Source organism: Camelus bactrianus, chromosome 29 (genome assembly GCF_048773025.1).
Source record: "Camelus bactrianus isolate YW-2024 breed Bactrian camel chromosome 29, ASM4877302v1, whole genome shotgun sequence".
Classification (NCBI taxonomy): domain Eukaryota; kingdom Metazoa; phylum Chordata; class Mammalia; order Artiodactyla; family Camelidae; genus Camelus; species Camelus bactrianus.
This window is the reverse complement of record NC_133567.1, coordinates 27,259,696-27,278,745: the sequence shown is the minus strand read 5'-3', so window position 1 is coordinate 27,278,745 and position 19,050 is coordinate 27,259,696. Positions and strand designations below refer to the sequence as shown.

At 33.4% G+C, this 19,050-nt stretch overlaps 2 protein-coding genes across 2 annotated transcripts; both read left to right on the top strand.

Annotated features, from left to right (window-relative positions):
• The first annotated feature begins 4,813 nt into the window (after positions 1-4,813).
• On the top strand, positions 4,814-5,770 carry LOC141575552 (olfactory receptor 4A47-like). The gene has a single exon (XM_074354989.1). It carries the CDS (start codon positions 4,814-4,816, stop codon positions 5,768-5,770), a length of 957 nt encoding a protein of 318 aa, XP_074211090.1.
• A 5,814-nt stretch (positions 5,771-11,584) lies between these two features.
• On the top strand, positions 11,585-18,138 carry LOC141575551 (olfactory receptor 4A47-like). The gene is made up of 2 exons (XM_074354988.1): positions 11,585-12,492; positions 18,102-18,138. The coding sequence occupies exons 1-2, from the start codon at positions 11,585-11,587 to the stop codon at positions 18,136-18,138; spliced, it is 945 nt and encodes a 314-aa protein (XP_074211089.1).
• The last annotated feature ends 912 nt before the right edge of the window (positions 18,139-19,050 follow it).

The window sequence follows — 19,050 nt, the reverse complement described above, 5'->3', positions numbered from 1 at the left end:
GTGAATGAGTGCAGGAAACAAGAAATTAACACATGCCCTCTGGAGTCTGGCCAGATCCAGGAAATATTTGCAACATCGTATCATCTTTTATACTTTACTGCCTCACTTCCCCTTTCTGTTCTGTATAGAAACTAGCACCCAAGCACAGGCAAGATAGTTCTTTGGGACACTAGTCTACCTTATCTTTGGTCTGCTGGCTCCCCAAGTAAAGTCACTATTCGTTGCCCTAACAACTTGTGTGTCAGTTTATTGGCCAGTTGTGGAGCGAGCAGTACAAATTTAGACTCAATAATAAAAACTCATTTTTTTTCATAATCTTAACTAATCATTCACTTTGAGGAACTCATTTTTACAGTTTTGCTTTATTGGTGTGGATTTTCCATTATTACAAATTTCACATACATTTTTGAGGATTCAGAAACCAGTTTCTGGTATAATGGTAAACAGCATAGTCTTTTTGAGGAAGATTCTTCTGAGATCAAAACTTAGCTTTGCCACTTATTATGTAAACTTTGGCAAAATACAACTTCCTCAAGTTTTGTTAAATGTGGAATGGTGGAGATATTCTCAAGATCAAATGAAACATCTGTATAAGCTTTTAGGCAACTAAATGCTCATAAATGTTAGTTATTGTGAACACTTTATTATTAGATTCTTAAACTATAATAGAACTACTTATTTGCATAGAGTCTTAAGCTAATATATATATATATACATGTTAGTTTTATAAGTATAAGTAAATATAAATTAATATGTTAATTAGCTTTAGGATGCATAATTTCTCTGTACCTGCCTATAAGAACACTCTGAAAGCTGACTGGCCTTGCAAGCATTTCTTGTGCTGGAATGACCCTCTATTTCCTTGGCCATATTTGAATCTCTTTTTCTTGTTCCCTTAAGGGGATACAGCTGTGGGTCTGAGTTTCCTGACAACACCTGTCTGAGGGATCAAAAAACATTATTTTGCTGTGAACATGAGTACAATATAGCGTGCAAGCAGTACATGTATAGAACTATAGGAACTCAAAATATAGAAAGCTATTTGCTCAGAAGTGGTATAGGGTATGTGTTTTGTTCAGTATCTCATATCACAAAACTGGAAGAAAATTTGGCAAAGAATAAATGCTTAATAAATATTTACTGAATGAACTACCATCATCTCTACTTTATCCCCTTAGGAGTAATTGCTTTTGAAAAACAGGGGCACTGGTTAACTGGAATGCTTCTGAAACTGATGTCATCCCATTGAAGATAATATATTGAAATGGAGAATTTGAAGTCCATTTGGTATATGTGAAGGTTCTCATCTGAAGACACTGAATCATGTCGACTGAAATAAATGCACAACCTAAAAGTTGAGTTTTGCTTTATTCAGTGGACATTTTTGAGGATTTGAATACCTCCAAGCCTGGGATGATAGTCTCTCAGATTGCTCTGAGGGACTACTGGGAAGAGGTAAGGAGGAACCCAGATATATAGGAGTTTTTACAACAAACATCAGGTAGTTGGAACAATGTTCTCCTGAGTTCTTTGAGCATCTATATAATCATTACACTGAATCCTTTGTTAAGTAGATTTCTTATCTCCACTTCATTTAGTTCTTCTTCTGGGGTTTTTATTGTGTTCCTTCATTTGGAACACATTCCTCTATTACCTCATTTTGCCTAATTTTCTGTATTTTATTTCTATGTATTTGGTGGTTTGGTTAAGTTTCCTAATCTTGAAGAAGCAGTTTTATGTAGAAAATGTCCCATCAGCCATTGAACACTCTCACCGTGTCTTCGCAACATGTGTCCTGCTGTTAAAGTTTCTGTTAAATTTTTAGTTTTTTTCCTCAATATAATGTCATCTCTGTAGTGAGATAATTTAACTTAACTAAATTTTACTTAATTTTCCTGTCTGTAACACTGCTTCCAATGGTAGTCATTCCTATTCTTTGGATGTCAGCTTAAATTTCACCTTTTAAGAAACCACTTCCCTGATTATATTTTCCACGGTAGAATTTTCTATCTTATTTCTGTCACAGTATTCTATGTGTTGTCATATAAACACTGCATAAGATTACAACTACTTTATTAAAGTGCCTCCTTCTTTATTGTCTGACTCTATTATAAGAATATAAAATTCATGTGGGAAAGAAATTTAATGTTATTTATTCTTTGGGTTTGTTTTTTTACTTTTTTTATTGCATTATAGTCATTTTACAATGTTGTGTCAAATTATAGTGTAGAGCACAATTTTTCAGTTATACATGAACATGCATATATTCATTTCACTTTTTTTTCACTGTGAGCTACCGTAAGATTTTGTATGCATTTCCCTGTGCTACACAGTATAATCTTGTTTATCTATTCTACATTTTGAAATCCCAGTCTGTCCATTCCCACCCCCCTGTATTTATTCTTTGTTTTATTAATTGCTGTGTGTCATTTTTTCTTTGTTTTATTACTTACTGTGTCCTCAATGATAGCACAGTTCCTGGTATAAAATAGGTAACTTAAATTATAAATACATAATTATTATATATAAAATTAGATATTAAATCTTAAATGGTGATACTATTTTTATATATTTAATAAATGTCAATACTGAACAATTTGAATATTAAATTAAAAGAAAGATAAGCTTGCTATAACAAGTGGGGAAATACTTGAGGAATTAATTTTCACTGGAACTAAATGATTTGGCTGATACTTTCTTCTTGGTTCACAATAGTCTGAAAGCAGTTATAAAGCTGTTTTTCCCCCTTTTACATCTTTTGGACCTTAATACTGTGATGAGGATTAGTAGTCTCTTTATATACTGATGTACATTTTAAATGTAGTGGAAAACCCCAGTGAATTTAATTAAGCAAGAATCAGTCTTGGATACTTTCCAATTCTAAGACTTAATGATAAATGAGGTTAGAAGCAATAAAATGTCCAGTGACCTTTGCCCCTAGTGGGACAAATAATGACATAATTTTAAGTACTGATAGGACATTTTCAGGTTTGATGTTAAATTTAAAGCAATGCATTTAAAAGAAGAAAGAAAAACAGTGCAAGAATGAATCACAGAATCACAAATCAACTAGTCTGGTCACATAAACATGAGAGAATAAAAAGCACTAAACAAGTGAGTGGTATTTTTCTATTTTAAAGCTAGTAGGAAAAGAAGTTACTTGAGATACATTTCCCTGGGAAATGGCTAGTTAAAATTTTCTAATGTAAACATAGGATTTGCAGATTTTTTGTATAAATTCTCTTAACATAGTAAACTTTTTTTTGGTCGGTACCATGGAATTACTTTAAATAATCAACAGAGAAATGAAAACTTTCTTCTGAATAATCAGGAGTCCATGGAAGAAATGAACATACACTCAAATGAAGTAAAATTCATCCTCAAGTAATAATGCAGCCTATTGCCCTTGGTTTTCATATTGGATGAAAGAGAAATTCCAAGTCTTTATGAATAACTTGGAAAGCCATCCTTCAGATTGTGAACAAGCCTCCACAAGGTGAGAATAACAGTAAATAGTGAAAACCAGGCTACAGAATGTTGTGACTTTATTATGTAATGAATTTAATCATTTTGGAAAAATTCAAACTTAGATGCCAAGTCTAGTTTTCTCACTTAAATATGTGTGACCTTGGGAAAATTAATGAGATGATCTGAGTCTCAGTTATTTCAAATAAAAATGGAGATTACAATTCTTGCTACTGTACATATTAAATACGATACATAAATTATTATTCCTTGATTAGAGCTCACCACGGATTGTTCAACGTTTGAGTGATATGATCAGAGCAAGATTTAAAGAGATTCACTCAGGCTGCTTCAGGAGAACAAATTGTTGGAGGCCAGAATAAAAGTGGAGAGACTTGGCGGTAGGCTACTGCAGTGAATCAGGAAGGAAGCCTGGGAAAGGGAATGATGAGGTGTGTGATATGCACAGTAGAGACAACAAGACTTGTTAAAGGTATGAATAAATAATACAGCATCAATAAGGGAGTGAAACACATGGTAAGGTTTTTTATCTGAGCAATTACATTGAAAGTGATAGCCTTTAATAAGATAGGAAACACTTTTTTTTAACTGAGAAATCTTTTAAATTTTGTTTTATATATGCTAAATTGATATCCAACTGAGAAATCCAAAATAGGAGACATAGCATACACACTTTGGAAAATAAAGGTAGAGATAGGATTCAGAGACATGAAGTTTGACTACTTGATTATTTATTGGTCTTGAAATGGAGGAATATCTAACTAAAGCCCCTAAGAACAAAGTCTCAGTGAGTTCTGAGACAATCCAGGGCAGTTAACTTCTATTCATAGCTTGATCTACTCACACTGAATATGCAAATTAGTTGATGTGGGGCTCAAGTACTATAGCTTTGTGAATTTATAAATCATATACTTTTTCTTAGAATTCCTCTTCCATTTTTCTTGTTCTTTTATTTTTCCTTTAAAGCTCAGCTAAAATGTTGCTTCTTACAGAATGCCTTCTCTTATTCTAGTCTAATTGATATATTCCTATAGTGTGACTCTAAGCTTTGTCTGAATTTCTTGTAATGACACTTATTATGAGTCTGGAATTGTTTGATCCCTCATTGCTTGTCATATCACTGAGGATAGGGAACTATGCCTTATCAAACTTGGTACTAGTACTCGCAATGTCTCTGACATGTTAGACACAAATAGATACTTCATACACATTGTTTTAATTGAATAGCTAAATAAAAAGATTACTTTATAATGCATTTAAACATTTTCCCCTTGTTTTGTAGATAAAAATGCTTCTAATATGTGAAGTCAGCTCCTGTACAGACTAGATGGAACCAAGGAACAATATAACTTATTTCATCCTCCTGGGCCTCACACAGAATCCAAAGGAGCAGAAAGTCCTTTTTGTTATGTTCTTGCTCTTCTACATTTTGACATTTGTGGGCAACCTGCTCATTATTGTGACTATAACTTTCAGTAAGACCCTGAACTCGCCAATGTACTTTTTTCTTGCTAGCTTATCATTTATGGATGCCACTTATTCCTCTTCTTTCACCCCCAGATTAATTTCAGACTTGTTCTCTGGAGAAAACACAGTATCTTTTGAATCTTGCATGACTCAGCTGTTTACAGAGCATATTTTTGGTGGATCAGAGGTCTTCCTTCTACTGGTAATGGCCTATGACCGCTATGTGGCCATCTGTAAGCCCTTGCATTATTTAGTTATCATGAGGCACAGGGTATGTGTTATGCTGCTGGTGGTGTCCTGTGTTGGAGGTTTCCTGCACTCACTTATTCAATTCAGCACTATGTATGGGCTCCCATTTTGTGGCCCCAATGTCATTGATCATTTTATGTGTGACATGTACCCCTTATTGAAACTCATCTGCAGTGATACGTATGTCATTGGCCTCATAGTAGTGGCCAATGGAGGACTGATGTGCACTATTGTGTTTCTGCTCTTACTCATCTCATACGGAGTCATCTTGCACTCTCTAAGGAACCTGAGTCAGGAAGGGAGGCGGAAAGCCCTCCAGACCTGTGGTTCCCACATCACTGTGGTTGTCTGCTTTTTTGTTCCCTGTATTTTCATATATGTGAGACCTGCTAAGACTTTCCCCATTGATAAATCATTAAGTGTGTTTTTTACAGTCATCACCCCTATGCTGAACCCTTTAATCTACAGTCTAAGAAATTCTGAGATGACTAATGCTATGAAGGAGCTCTGGAGAAAAAAAAGCAGAGCAAGTATTGAACCAGTGCATTACCCATCACAAATAAATTAATTTAACATTAGGGTCAATCTCTTTGGAATGTAAAAGTCTTCATAAATCTGATGCAAACTTTCCTTTTCTCTAAAGGATTTCTGATAATTGAAGTAAAAGTTGAACTGTTTGTTCATAAACAATGACAGTTTCCCTGTTAGAATGTTCATTCCATAATGTCGGATTGATTAGAGTACCTAACAGGGTGGAAAGGGGTGGAATGCATTAACTAGTGAGTCAATAAATAATATGTAATGAGTTAATCAATGAAATTTTTATAGAATTACACTAATTTTAATAAATTTCTGCATTTACTTTTATTACATTCTTAGTTTTATTTTTGTCAGATTCTTATCTTTTATCATAATTCACTTATTATATTAGTTGCAATATTTAATGTGGATACACTATCCTCTTTATTCTACTTCATTTGCTTTACCTATGAAATTTTTAGTTTAATATTCTAATTTTTAAATAAAAGATGTAAGTATGATGGATATAAAATGTTAAAAATAGAATCTAGGCATAATGAAAGATTGTTGAATAAACCTCTTCAACATCCCAAACTATTGTCTCTCATTCTTCCAGATGTAGTCACTCTGTTCTGAGATTCAACTCATAACCTTTGCAAATACAAGCATATATTCATATATGTATGTGTTTATGGCTGTGTTTAAATTTTGCATTGCACAGCTTAGCCTTCTGAAGATCTTTACAGACCAGTCTATACTGAAGTAATTAATTCTCAGTTTCCTCATACTTTCACTTTGTTATACAGATGCACTAAACTGAAAGGACCCGTGATAGGGAAGAACAACTGGCTTCATAGTGGGTCTGCTTCTTTTACTTTGACCTTTGTGTTCTATTGCTTTTGCTACAAGTTAATCACTAAAGGGGGGTTACCTATAACTTGAAGTATACATAATGAATGGCCCATCCCTGGGATCCCTGCCTCCCATGCTTGAGCATTAACCTAATATATCTTTGTTTAGCTCAGGGAAACATCCTGACCAGGCCCACTAGTGAATGAGTGCAGGAAACAAGAAATTAACACATGCCCTCTGGAGTCTGGCCAGATCCAGGAAATATTTGCAACATCGTATCATCTTTTATACTTTACTGCCTCACTTCCCCTTTCTGTTCTGTATAGAAACTAGCACCCAAGCACAGGCAAGATAGTTCTTTGGGACACTAGTCTACCTTATCTTTGGTCTGCTGGCTCCCCAAGTAAAGTCACTATTCGTTGCCCTAACAACTTGTGTGTCAGTTTATTGGCCAGTTGTGGAGCGAGCAGTACAAATTTAGACTCAATAATAAAAACTCATTTTTTTTCATAATCTTAACTAATCATTCACTTTGAGGAACTCATTTTTACAGTTTTGCTTTATTGGTGTGGATTTTCCATTATTACAAATTTCACATACATTTTTGAGGATTCAGAAACCAGTTTCTGGTATAATGGTAAACAGCATAGTCTTTTTGAGGAAGATTCTTCTGAGATCAAAACTTAGCTTTGCCACTTATTATGTAAACTTTGGCAAAATACAACTTCCTCAAGTTTTGTTAAATGTGGAATGGTGGAGATATTCTCAAGATCAAATGAAACATCTGTATAAGCTTTTAGGCAACTAAATGCTCATAAATGTTAGTTATTGTGAACACTTTATTATTAGATTCTTAAACTATAATAGAACTACTTATTTGCATAGAGTCTTAAGCTAATATATATATATATACATGTTAGTTTTATAAGTATAAGTAAATATAAATTAATATGTTAATTAGCTTTAGGATGCATAATTTCTCTGTACCTGCCTATAAGAACACTCTGAAAGCTGACTGGCCTTGCAAGCATTTCTTGTGCTGGAATGACCCTCTATTTCCTTGGCCATATTTGAATCTCTTTTTCTTGTTCCCTTAAGGGGATACAGCTGTGGGTCTGAGTTTCCTGACAACACCTGTCTGAGGGATCAAAAAACATTATTTTGCTGTGAACATGAGTACAATATAGCGTGCAAGCAGTACATGTATAGAACTATAGGAACTCAAAATATAGAAAGCTATTTGCTCAGAAGTGGTATAGGGTATGTGTTTTGTTCAGTATCTCATATCACAAAACTGGAAGAAAATTTGGCAAAGAATAAATGCTTAATAAATATTTACTGAATGAACTACCATCATCTCTACTTTATCCCCTTAGGAGTAATTGCTTTTGAAAAACAGGGGCACTGGTTAACTGGAATGCTTCTGAAACTGATGTCATCCCATTGAAGATAATATATTGAAATGGAGAATTTGAAGTCCATTTGGTATATGTGAAGGTTCTCATCTGAAGACACTGAATCATGTCGACTGAAATAAATGCACAACCTAAAAGTTGAGTTTTGCTTTATTCAGTGGACATTTTTGAGGATTTGAATACCTCCAAGCCTGGGATGATAGTCTCTCAGATTGCTCTGAGGGACTACTGGGAAGAGGTAAGGAGGAACCCAGATATATAGGAGTTTTTACAACAAACATCAGGTAGTTGGAACAATGTTCTCCTGAGTTCTTTGAGCATCTATATAATCATTACACTGAATCCTTTGTTAAGTAGATTTCTTATCTCCACTTCATTTAGTTCTTCTTCTGGGGTTTTTATTGTGTTCCTTCATTTGGAACACATTCCTCTATTACCTCATTTTGCCTAATTTTCTGTATTTTATTTCTATGTATTTGGTGGTTTGGTTAAGTTTCCTAATCTTGAAGAAGCAGTTTTATGTAGAAAATGTCCCATCAGCCATTGAACACTCTCACCGTGTCTTCGCAACATGTGTCCTGCTGTTAAAGTTTCTGTTAAATTTTTAGTTTTTTTCCTCAATATAATGTCATCTCTGTAGTGAGATAATTTAACTTAACTAAATTTTACTTAATTTTCCTGTCTGTAACACTGCTTCCAATGGTAGTCATTCCTATTCTTTGGATGTCAGCTTAAATTTCACCTTTTAAGAAACCACTTCCCTGATTATATTTTCCACGGTAGAATTTTCTATCTTATTTCTGTCACAGTATTCTATGTGTTGTCATATAAACACTGCATAAGATTACAACTACTTTATTAAAGTGCCTCCTTCTTTATTGTCTGACTCTATTATAAGAATATAAAATTCATGTGGGAAAGAAATTTAATGTTATTTATTCTTTGGGTTTGTTTTTTTACTTTTTTTATTGCATTATAGTCATTTTACAATGTTGTGTCAAATTATAGTGTAGAGCACAATTTTTCAGTTATACATGAACATGCATATATTCATTTCACTTTTTTTTCACTGTGAGCTACCGTAAGATTTTGTATGCATTTCCCTGTGCTACACAGTATAATCTTGTTTATCTATTCTACATTTTGAAATCCCAGTCTGTCCATTCCCACCCCCCTGTATTTATTCTTTGTTTTATTAATTGCTGTGTGTCATTTTTTCTTTGTTTTATTACTTACTGTGTCCTCAATGATAGCACAGTTCCTGGTATAAAATAGGTAACTTAAATTATAAATACATAATTATTATATATAAAATTAGATATTAAATCTTAAATGGTGATACTATTTTTATATATTTAATAAATGTCAATACTGAACAATTTGAATATTAAATTAAAAGAAAGATAAGCTTGCTATAACAAGTGGGGAAATACTTGAGGAATTAATTTTCACTGGAACTAAATGATTTGGCTGATACTTTCTTCTTGGTTCACAATAGTCTGAAAGCAGTTATAAAGCTGTTTTTCCCCCTTTTACATCTTTTGGACCTTAATACTGTGATGAGGATTAGTAGTCTCTTTATATACTGATGTACATTTTAAATGTAGTGGAAAACCCCAGTGAATTTAATTAAGCAAGAATCAGTCTTGGATACTTTCCAATTCTAAGACTTAATGATAAATGAGGTTAGAAGCAATAAAATGTCCAGTGACCTTTGCCCCTAGTGGGACAAATAATGACATAATTTTAAGTACTGATAGAACATTTTCAGGTTTGATGTTAAATTTAAAGCAATGCATTTAAAAGAAGAAAGAAAAACAGTGCAAGAATGAATCACAGAATCACAAATCAACTAGTCTGGTCACATAAACATGAGAGAATAAAAAGCACTAAACAAGTGAGTGGTATTTTTCTATTTTAAAGCTAGTAGGAAAAGAAGTTACTTGAGATACATTTCCCTGGGAAATGGCTAGTTAAAATTTTCTAATGTAAACATAGGATTTGCAGATTTTTTGTATAAATTCTCTTAACATAGTAAACTTTTTTTTGGTCGGTACCATGGAATTACTTTAAATAATCAACAGAGAAATGAAAACTTTCTTCTGAATAATCAGGAGTCCATGGAAGAAATGAACATACACTCAAATGAAGTAAAATTCATCCTCAAGTAATAATGCAGCCTATTGCCCTTGGTTTTCATATTGGATGAAAGAGAAATTCCAAGTCTTTATGAATAACTTGGAAAGCCATCCTTCAGATTGTGAACAAGCCTCCACAAGGTGAGAATAACAGTAAATAGTGAAAACCAGGCTACAGAATGTTGTGACTTTATTATGTAATGAATTTAATCATTTTGGAAAAATTCAAACTTAGATGCCAAGTCTAGTTTTCTCACTTAAATATGTGTGACCTTGGGAAAATTAATGAGATGATCTGAGTCTCAGTTATTTCAAATAAAAATGGAGATTACAATTCTTGCTACTGTACATATTAAATACGATACATAAATTATTATTCCTTGATTAGAGCTCACCACGGATTGTTCAACGTTTGAGTGATATGATCAGAGCAAGATTTAAAGAGATTCACTCAGGCTGCTTCAGGAGAACAAATTGTTGGAGGCCAGAATAAAAGTGGAGAGACTTGGCGGTAGGCTACTGCAGTGAATCAGGAAGGAAGCCTGGGAAAGGGAATGATGAGGTGTGTGATATGCACAGTAGAGACAACAAGACTTGTTAAAGGTATGAATAAATAATACAGCATCAATAAGGGAGTGAAACACATGGTAAGGTTTTTTATCTGAGCAATTACATTGAAAGTGATAGCCTTTAATAAGATAGGAAACACTTTTTTTTAACTGAGAAATCTTTTAAATTTTGTTTTATATATGCTAAATTGATATCCAACTGAGAAATCCAAAATAGGAGACATAGCATACACACTTTGGAAAATAAAGGTAGAGATAGGATTCAGAGACATGAAGTTTGACTACTTGATTATTTATTGGTCTTGAAATGGAGGAATATCTAACTAAAGCCCCTAAGAACAAAGTCTCAGTGAGTTCTGAGACAATCCAGGGCAGTTAACTTCTATTCATAGCTTGATCTACTCACACTGAATATGCAAATTAGTTGATGTGGGGCTCAAGTACTATAGCTTTGTGAATTTATAAATCATATACTTTTTCTTAGAATTCCTCTTCCATTTTTCTTGTTCTTTTATTTTTCCTTTAAAGCTCAGCTAAAATGTTGCTTCTTACAGAATGCCTTCTCTTATTCTAGTCTAATTGATATATTCCTATAGTGTGACTCTAAGCTTTGTCTGAATTTCTTGTAATGACACTTATTATGAGTCTGGAATTGTTTGATCCCTCATTGCTTGTCATATCACTGAGGATAGGGAACTATGCCTTATCAAACTTGGTACTAGTACTCGCAATGTCTCTGACATGTTAGACACAAATAGATACTTCATACACATTGTTTTAATTGAATAGCTAAATAAAAAGATTACTTTATAATGCATTTAAACATTTTCCCCTTGTTTTGTAGATAAAAATGCTTCTAATATGTGAAGTCAGCTCCTGTACAGACTAGATGGAACCAAGGAACAATATAACTTATTTCATCCTCCTGGGCCTCACACAGAATCCAAAGGAGCAGAAAGTCCTTTTTGTTATGTTCTTGCTCTTCTACATTTTGACATTTGTGGGCAACCTGCTCATTATTGTGACTATAACTGTTAGTAAGACTCTGAACTCACCAATGTACTTTTTTCTTGCTAGCTTATCATTTATGGATCTAATTTATTCCTCTTCTATTTCCCCCAGATTAATTTCAGACTTGTTCTTTGGGGAAAACACCATATCTTTTGAATCTTGCATGGCTCAGCTGTTCACAGAGCACTTTTTTGGTGGATCAGAGATTGTTATTTTGTTGGTGATGGCCTATGACCGCTATGTGGCCATCTGTAAGCCCTTGTACTATTTGATTGTCATGAGGCAGAGGGTGTGTGTTGTGCTGCTGGTGGTGTCCTGGGTTGGAGGTTTTCTGCACTCAGTCATTCAACTTGGCACTATTTATGGGCTCCCGTTTTGTGGTCCCAATGTCATTGATCACTTTATGTGTGACATGTACCCCTTATTGAAACTCATCTGTACTGACACCTATGTCATTGGCATCTTACTGGTGGTCAACGGAGGACTGAGCTCTGCTACTGTTTTTCTACTCTTACTCATCTCTTATGGAGTTGTCTTGCACTCTGTAAAGAATGTTAGTCAGGAAGGGAGGCGGAAAGCCCTCCAGACCTGTGGCTCCCACATCACTGTGGTTTTCTGCTTTTTCGTTCCCTGTATTTTCATGTATGCAAGACCTGCTAAGACCTTCCCCTTTGACAAATCACTGAGTGTATTTTATACAGTCATCACCCCTATGCTGAACCCATTAATCTACAGTCTAAGGAATTCTGAGATGACTAATGCTATGAAGAAGCTCTGGAGAAAAAAAGGCAGATAAAGTATTAAACAGGTGCTTTATCCATCATAAAGAAAGTAATTTAGCATCAAGGCCAATCTCCCAGAATGTAAAAGTCTTCATAAGTCTGCATCAAACTTTCTTTTTCTCTAAAGGATTAATGGTAATTATAATTAAAAATGAACTGTGTGTTTGTGCTATTAATAAAAATTCCTTGCTAGAATATAAACTATATGATGTCTGGTTTTTCACTTCCCCTAAAAAGTTGGAATTGGAATGCATTTCTAGTAAGGAGGCAATAAGTAGTTCATAATTTATTAGTCAATAAAATTTTATAGAATTGCCTTAATTTTTACTTAATTTCTGCATTTTTATTACTTTTTCATTCTTAATTTTATTTTCTGTCTAGTTCTGTTTTCTATTATTATTCTTTTTATTGTACCAGTTAAAATATTTAATGTTGGATAGACTATCCTACTTATTCATTTTCATTCTCCTTACATATGAAAATTTTAGCATAATATTTTAATTTTTTAAATAAATTTGTAAGTATGATGCAGAATAATAAGTATCAGAAATAGAATTAATGCAAAATTAAATATTGTAGAATAAACATCCTACCCATCCCATACCAGTGCCTCCCAGTCTTTTCAGACATAGTCACTGTGCTGTGCTTGTAAGGTTCTTGAAGAAATTATCCTCGCAAATTTTCATATATGTGTGTGTTTATGTTTCAAGTGTATAAATTTTGCATCTTACTACTCTGCCTTCTGAAAATCTTTACATATCAGTTTATACAAACCTAAAACATTCTCTGTTTCCTCAAAATTCTGTACTGTATAAAAGATACACAAAAGTTGATATATCTGTTCTCCATGTATTTTTCTGTCTTTTTTATGTTAAATAGTTCTGTAATGAAATATTTTTAAAATTTTGTAAGTATGAGCTCGAGAGATGAAATTGTTGAGTCAATTGGTACGTGTATTTATAATGTTGATGTAGAGGTAAAAGTGTTGAGTCAATTGTTATATGATTTACAGTGTTGATGGCCAAAATGCCATCCATAAGCTTGTACCAAACTCACTACTCCCTTATTTATGGAAAATATCTGTCTTGTGACATTATCAGACAACCAGTTCTTGATAAACATGTGTGGTATTTGAATAATCTAAATGAAGAAATATTGTTTCATTTACATACTTTAATTATAAATAAATATAATTGAACTTGGGCATCTATTCACATGTTTAAAGTGATTTGCATTACTTTCTCGTGAATTGCTTATTAATTAATATTACATTTTATTTGATTGCTGATATTTTTATACTGATTTTTATGATTTAATCATATGCTGAGGAACCTATCCCATTTCCCATGTATATGAAGTAATTACTCATCCAATTTGTGATTTGCCTCAGAGGTTTTTGTACTGTGCAGAATATTTTTGTCCATATAGAAATATTTTTACTTTTAAGTAATGAAATCTATCAATATTTCCTTTGCATATTATATCTTACTTAGAATTTTCTTATTTCAATGCTATCTAATTATTTTTCCCCATTTTCCAACATTTAATTTTGTAAGTCTTTTTGTTGTATTATGCTTTATGTTTATATTCTTATATCATCTACACATTATTTTGATGTAAGAAGTTCATTAGCTATCACATTTCAATTACTTTTTAACATGGCCATTTTTGTAGAAGCATAATAATTTTCCCCACAGTTTTGATAATCCAACTATTAATTCTAAAATATTCCATGTGATTGGATCCAATTCAGACCTCTATTATCTTCCATTAATCTCTGTATTAATGTGTCATTCAACACAGGATGTAATTGTATTTATTTAAAATACACTTTGATATCTCATAAGCCAAGGACTCCTTTATTACAATTACTTATTAGAACTATGTCTATTATTGCATAATTAAATTTGAAAGTAAATTAGTAAAAATTAAGTTTAGTCAGTATTTGCAATAAGTTTTGATTTTGAAAGAGTTTATATCTTTAGAGAATTGAGAATTTTTACCCACAAACTGGGTGGGTCTTTCCACTTAACAAGTCTTCACTTATGTTCATATACATCTAGTATGTTTCTTTGTAACAAGTCATTTTGATTTTTTTTTTTTTGCTGCTATTATGAATAGAATCTTGTCTTATATTTTCCAAATGTCTGTTTCAATGTTGGAAGTATTTTTGTTTTTCATTGTTACATAATATTTAATATTTATAGTACATCCTTCATCCTTTTTAGTCTGTTTTATATGTTTTGACAAAATGCATATAACTGTGTAACCACTATCACAATCAATATACAGAATATTTCATCACCAATAATATCTCCTCATGTCCTTTTGTAATCACCTCCTCCCTTCACCTCCAGGTCCTTGCAAACACTGATCCATTTATATTCCTATAGCTTTGTCTTTTCCAGATAGCCATATAAATTATATCATATAGTATGTATTCTTTCTTTCTCCCAGCTTTATTGATGCACAGGTGACAAATTAAAATTATATATATTTAAGATGTACAATGTGATGATTTGATATACAAATAGATCAAGAAATGATAACCACAATCAACCTAAATAACACACCCATCACCTCACATAATTATCATTTTGATATTTTGGGTTGGTTTTTCTTTTGGTAAGACTCCCTTGAAATCTACTGTCTTAGCAGAATCCAAGTATGCAGTATTCAAGTATACTTCATTATCAACTGTAGCCACCTTGCTGTATATTAGGTGCCTCAGAACTTATTCATCCTGTAACTGGAAGATTGTACCGTTTAAGCAACATCTCCCCGTTTATCCCACCCTCCAGCCCCTGGCAATCCACATTCTACTATCTGTTTCCATCAGTATGACTATTTTAGATTGCACATGTAAATGAAATAATAGAATATTTGTCTTTCTGTATCTGATTTATTTCACTTGTGTCCTCAATGTTCTTCCATATTTCCCAAGGTAGGATTTCTTTCTTTTTGTGACTGAATAGTGTTCCATTTTTAATATATTCCATTTCTTTGCCCATTGATTTGTTGAAAGACACTTAAGTTGTTTTCATATCTTGGATATTGTGAAAATTCTTCAACTTTCTTGGGGGTGTAGGTATTTCTTTGAGATATTCATATCATTTCCTTTGCACATATAACCAGAAGAGGGATTGCTGGATCATATGGCAGTTCTCTTTTTAATTATCTTAGGGATGTCTGTATTCTTTTCCATAGTAGTAGCATCAGGTTATAGTCCCATTAACAATTAGTACAGGCATTCTTAATTTTGTACATCTTCATCAACATTCCCTTTTTATGAGGACCACATGGCATGAAATTGGAAAGCAACCACATAAAGAAAAATAAGAAAAAGATGACTGCATGGACACTAAACAACATGCTACTAAAAAACCAATGGGGTCAATGATGAAATCAAAGAATAAATTAAAAAATACCTTAGGACACTTTAATTAGGTCCCATTTGTTTATTCTTGCTTTTATTTCTATTGCTTGGGTAGACTTCCCTAGGAGAACATTTTTGAGATGTATGTCAGATAATATTTTGCCTATGTTTTCTTCTAGGAGGTTTATTGTATCTTGTCTTATGTTTAAGTCTTTGATCCATTTTGAGTTGATTTTTGTGTATGGTGTACGGGAGTGTTCTAGCTTCATTGATTTTCATGCTGCTGTTCAGTTTTCCCAAAACAATTTGCTGAAGAGACTGTCTTTATTGCGTTGCATATTCTTGCCTCCTTTGCTTAAGATTAGTTGACCAAAAGTTTGTGGGTTCATTTCTGGGCTCTCTATTCTTTTCCTTTGGTCCATATGTCTGTTCTTGTACCAATATCATGCTGTCTTGATGACTGTAGCTCTATAGTATTGTCTGAAGTCTGGGAGAGTTATTCCTCCAGCCTTTCTTTTTCTTCAGTAATTCTTTGGCAATTCTAGGTCTTTGTTGTTCCATACAAATTTTATTATGATTTGTTCTAGTTCTGTGAAATATGTCCTGGTAATTTGACAGGGATTGCATTAAATCTGTAGATTGCCTTGGGCAGTGTCTTCATTTTAACAATATAGATTCTTCCAATCCAGGAGCATGGGATATCTTTCCATTTTTTAAAGTGTTCTTTAATTTGCTTCATCAATGGTTTGTAGTTCTCTATGTATAAGTCTTTCACCTCCTTGGTTAGATTTATTCCTAGGTATTTTATTACTTTGGGTGCTATTTTAAAATGGATTGTTTCTTTACTTTCTTTTTCTGTTGATTCATCATTAGTGTAAAGAAATGCAACTGATTTTTGAACATTAATCTTGTAACCTGCTACTTTGCTGAATTCATTGGTTAGTTCTAGTAGTTTTTCTGTGGACCTTTTAGGGTTTTCTATATATAGTATCTTGTCATCAGCATATAGTGATACTTTTACCTCTTCTTTTCCAATATGGATCCCTTTTATTTCTCTCTCTTGCCTCATGCTGTGTCTAGGACTTCCAAGACTATGTTGAATAGGAGTGGTGATAGTGGGCAGCCTTGTCTTGTCCCAGATTTTAGTGGGAAGCTTTTGAGGTTTTCACCATTGAGTACTATGTTGGCTGTAGGCTTGTCATATGTAGCTTTTATTATGTTGAGATATGTTCCCCCTATACCCACTTTGGTGAGAGTTGTTGAATTTTATCACAGGTTTCTGCACAGCAAAGGAAACCATAAGTAAAACAAAACAACAATGTACAGAATGGGAGAAAATTTTTGCAAATGATGAAACTGACAAAGGCTTGATCTCCAGAATGTATAAGCAGCTCATACAACATAATAAGAAGAAAACAAACAACCCAATCCAATAATGGGCAGAAGACCTAAACAAGCAATTCTCCAAGGAAGACATACAAATGATCAATAGGCACATGAAAAAATGCTCAGTATCACTCATTATCAGAGAAATGCAAGTCAAAACTATGATGAGGTATCACCTCACACCAGCCATAATGGCTATCATATAGAAGTCCACAAATGACAAATGCTGGAGAGGCTGTGGAGAAAAGGGAACCCTCCTACAATGCTGGTGGGCATGCAGTTTGGTGTAGCCACTGTGGAAAACAGTATGGAGATTCTTTAAAAGACTAGGAATAGTCTTACCATACGACCCAGTAATCACACTCCTGGGCATATATCCAGAAGGAACCTTACTTCAAAAAGACACCTGCACCCCAATGTTCATAGCAGCACTATTTACAATAGGCAAGACATGGAAATGGCCCTAATATCCATCAACAGATGACTGTATAAAGAAGATGTGGTATATTTATACAATGGAATACTATTCAGCTGTAAACACCAACAACATAACGCCATTTGCAGCAACATAGATGTCCTTGGAGAATGTCATTCTAAGTGAAGTAAGCCAGAAAGGGAAAGAAAAACACCATTTGAGATCACTCATATGTGGAATCTAAAAAAATTAAAAAGAACACAAATACAAAACAGAAACAGACTCATAGACATAGAACACAAACTTGTGGTTGCCAAGGGGTTGGGGGGTGGGAAGGGACAGATGGGGATTTGAAAATTTATAGATACTGACAGGCATATGTAGAATAGATAAACAAGATTATACTGTATAACACGGTGAAATATATACAAGATCTTGTGGTAGCTCACAGCAAAAAAAAAATGTGGCAATGAATATATGTATGTTCATGTATAATTGAAAAATTGTGCTCTACACTGGAATTTGACACAACATTGTAAAATGAGTATAACTCAATAAAAAATGTAAAATAAATAAATAAATAAATAAATATTTTAAAAAGAAGAAGAAGAAATAGATCATTTGAAAAGACAAATCACTAGAAGTGAAATACAATCAGCAATAAAAAAAACTCCCTGCAAGTAAAAGTCCAGGACCAGATGGCTGCACTGGGAAGTTCTACCAAACATACAAAGAAAAGCTCATATCAATCCTTCTGATACTCTTCCAAAGATTGAAGAGGAGGGAACACTCCCAAAATCATTCTATGAAGCCACCATCACCCTGATACAAAGCCAGATAAAGATGGTACCAAAAAAGAAAATTATAGACCAATATCATAGATGATCATAAATGCAAAAATCCTCAAAAGAAATATTAGCAAACAGACTCCAACAACATATGAAAAAGATTATACACTATGATCAATTTCAGTTCATCCCAGAGACCCAAGGATTCAATATATGCAGATCAATCTGTGTGACACACCACATCAACAAAAGAAAGGACAAAAATCACGTGATCATCTCAATAGATGCTGAAAAAGTATTTGATAAAATTCAACACCTATTTATGATAAAAACTCTTACAAAAGTGGATATAGAGGGAACATATCTAAATATAATAAATGCTATATATGACAACCTTACAGCCAATGTAATACTCAGCAGTCAGATGCTGAAAGCCTTCCTGCCAAAATCTGAAACAGGAAAAGAATGCCCACTGTCACCTCTTCTATTCAACCTAGTTATTGTGAGTCCTAGCCATGGTGATCAGGCAAGAAAAAGAAGTAAAATGGATCCAAATTGGAAGAGAAGAGGTTAAACTGTCACTATATGTGAATGACA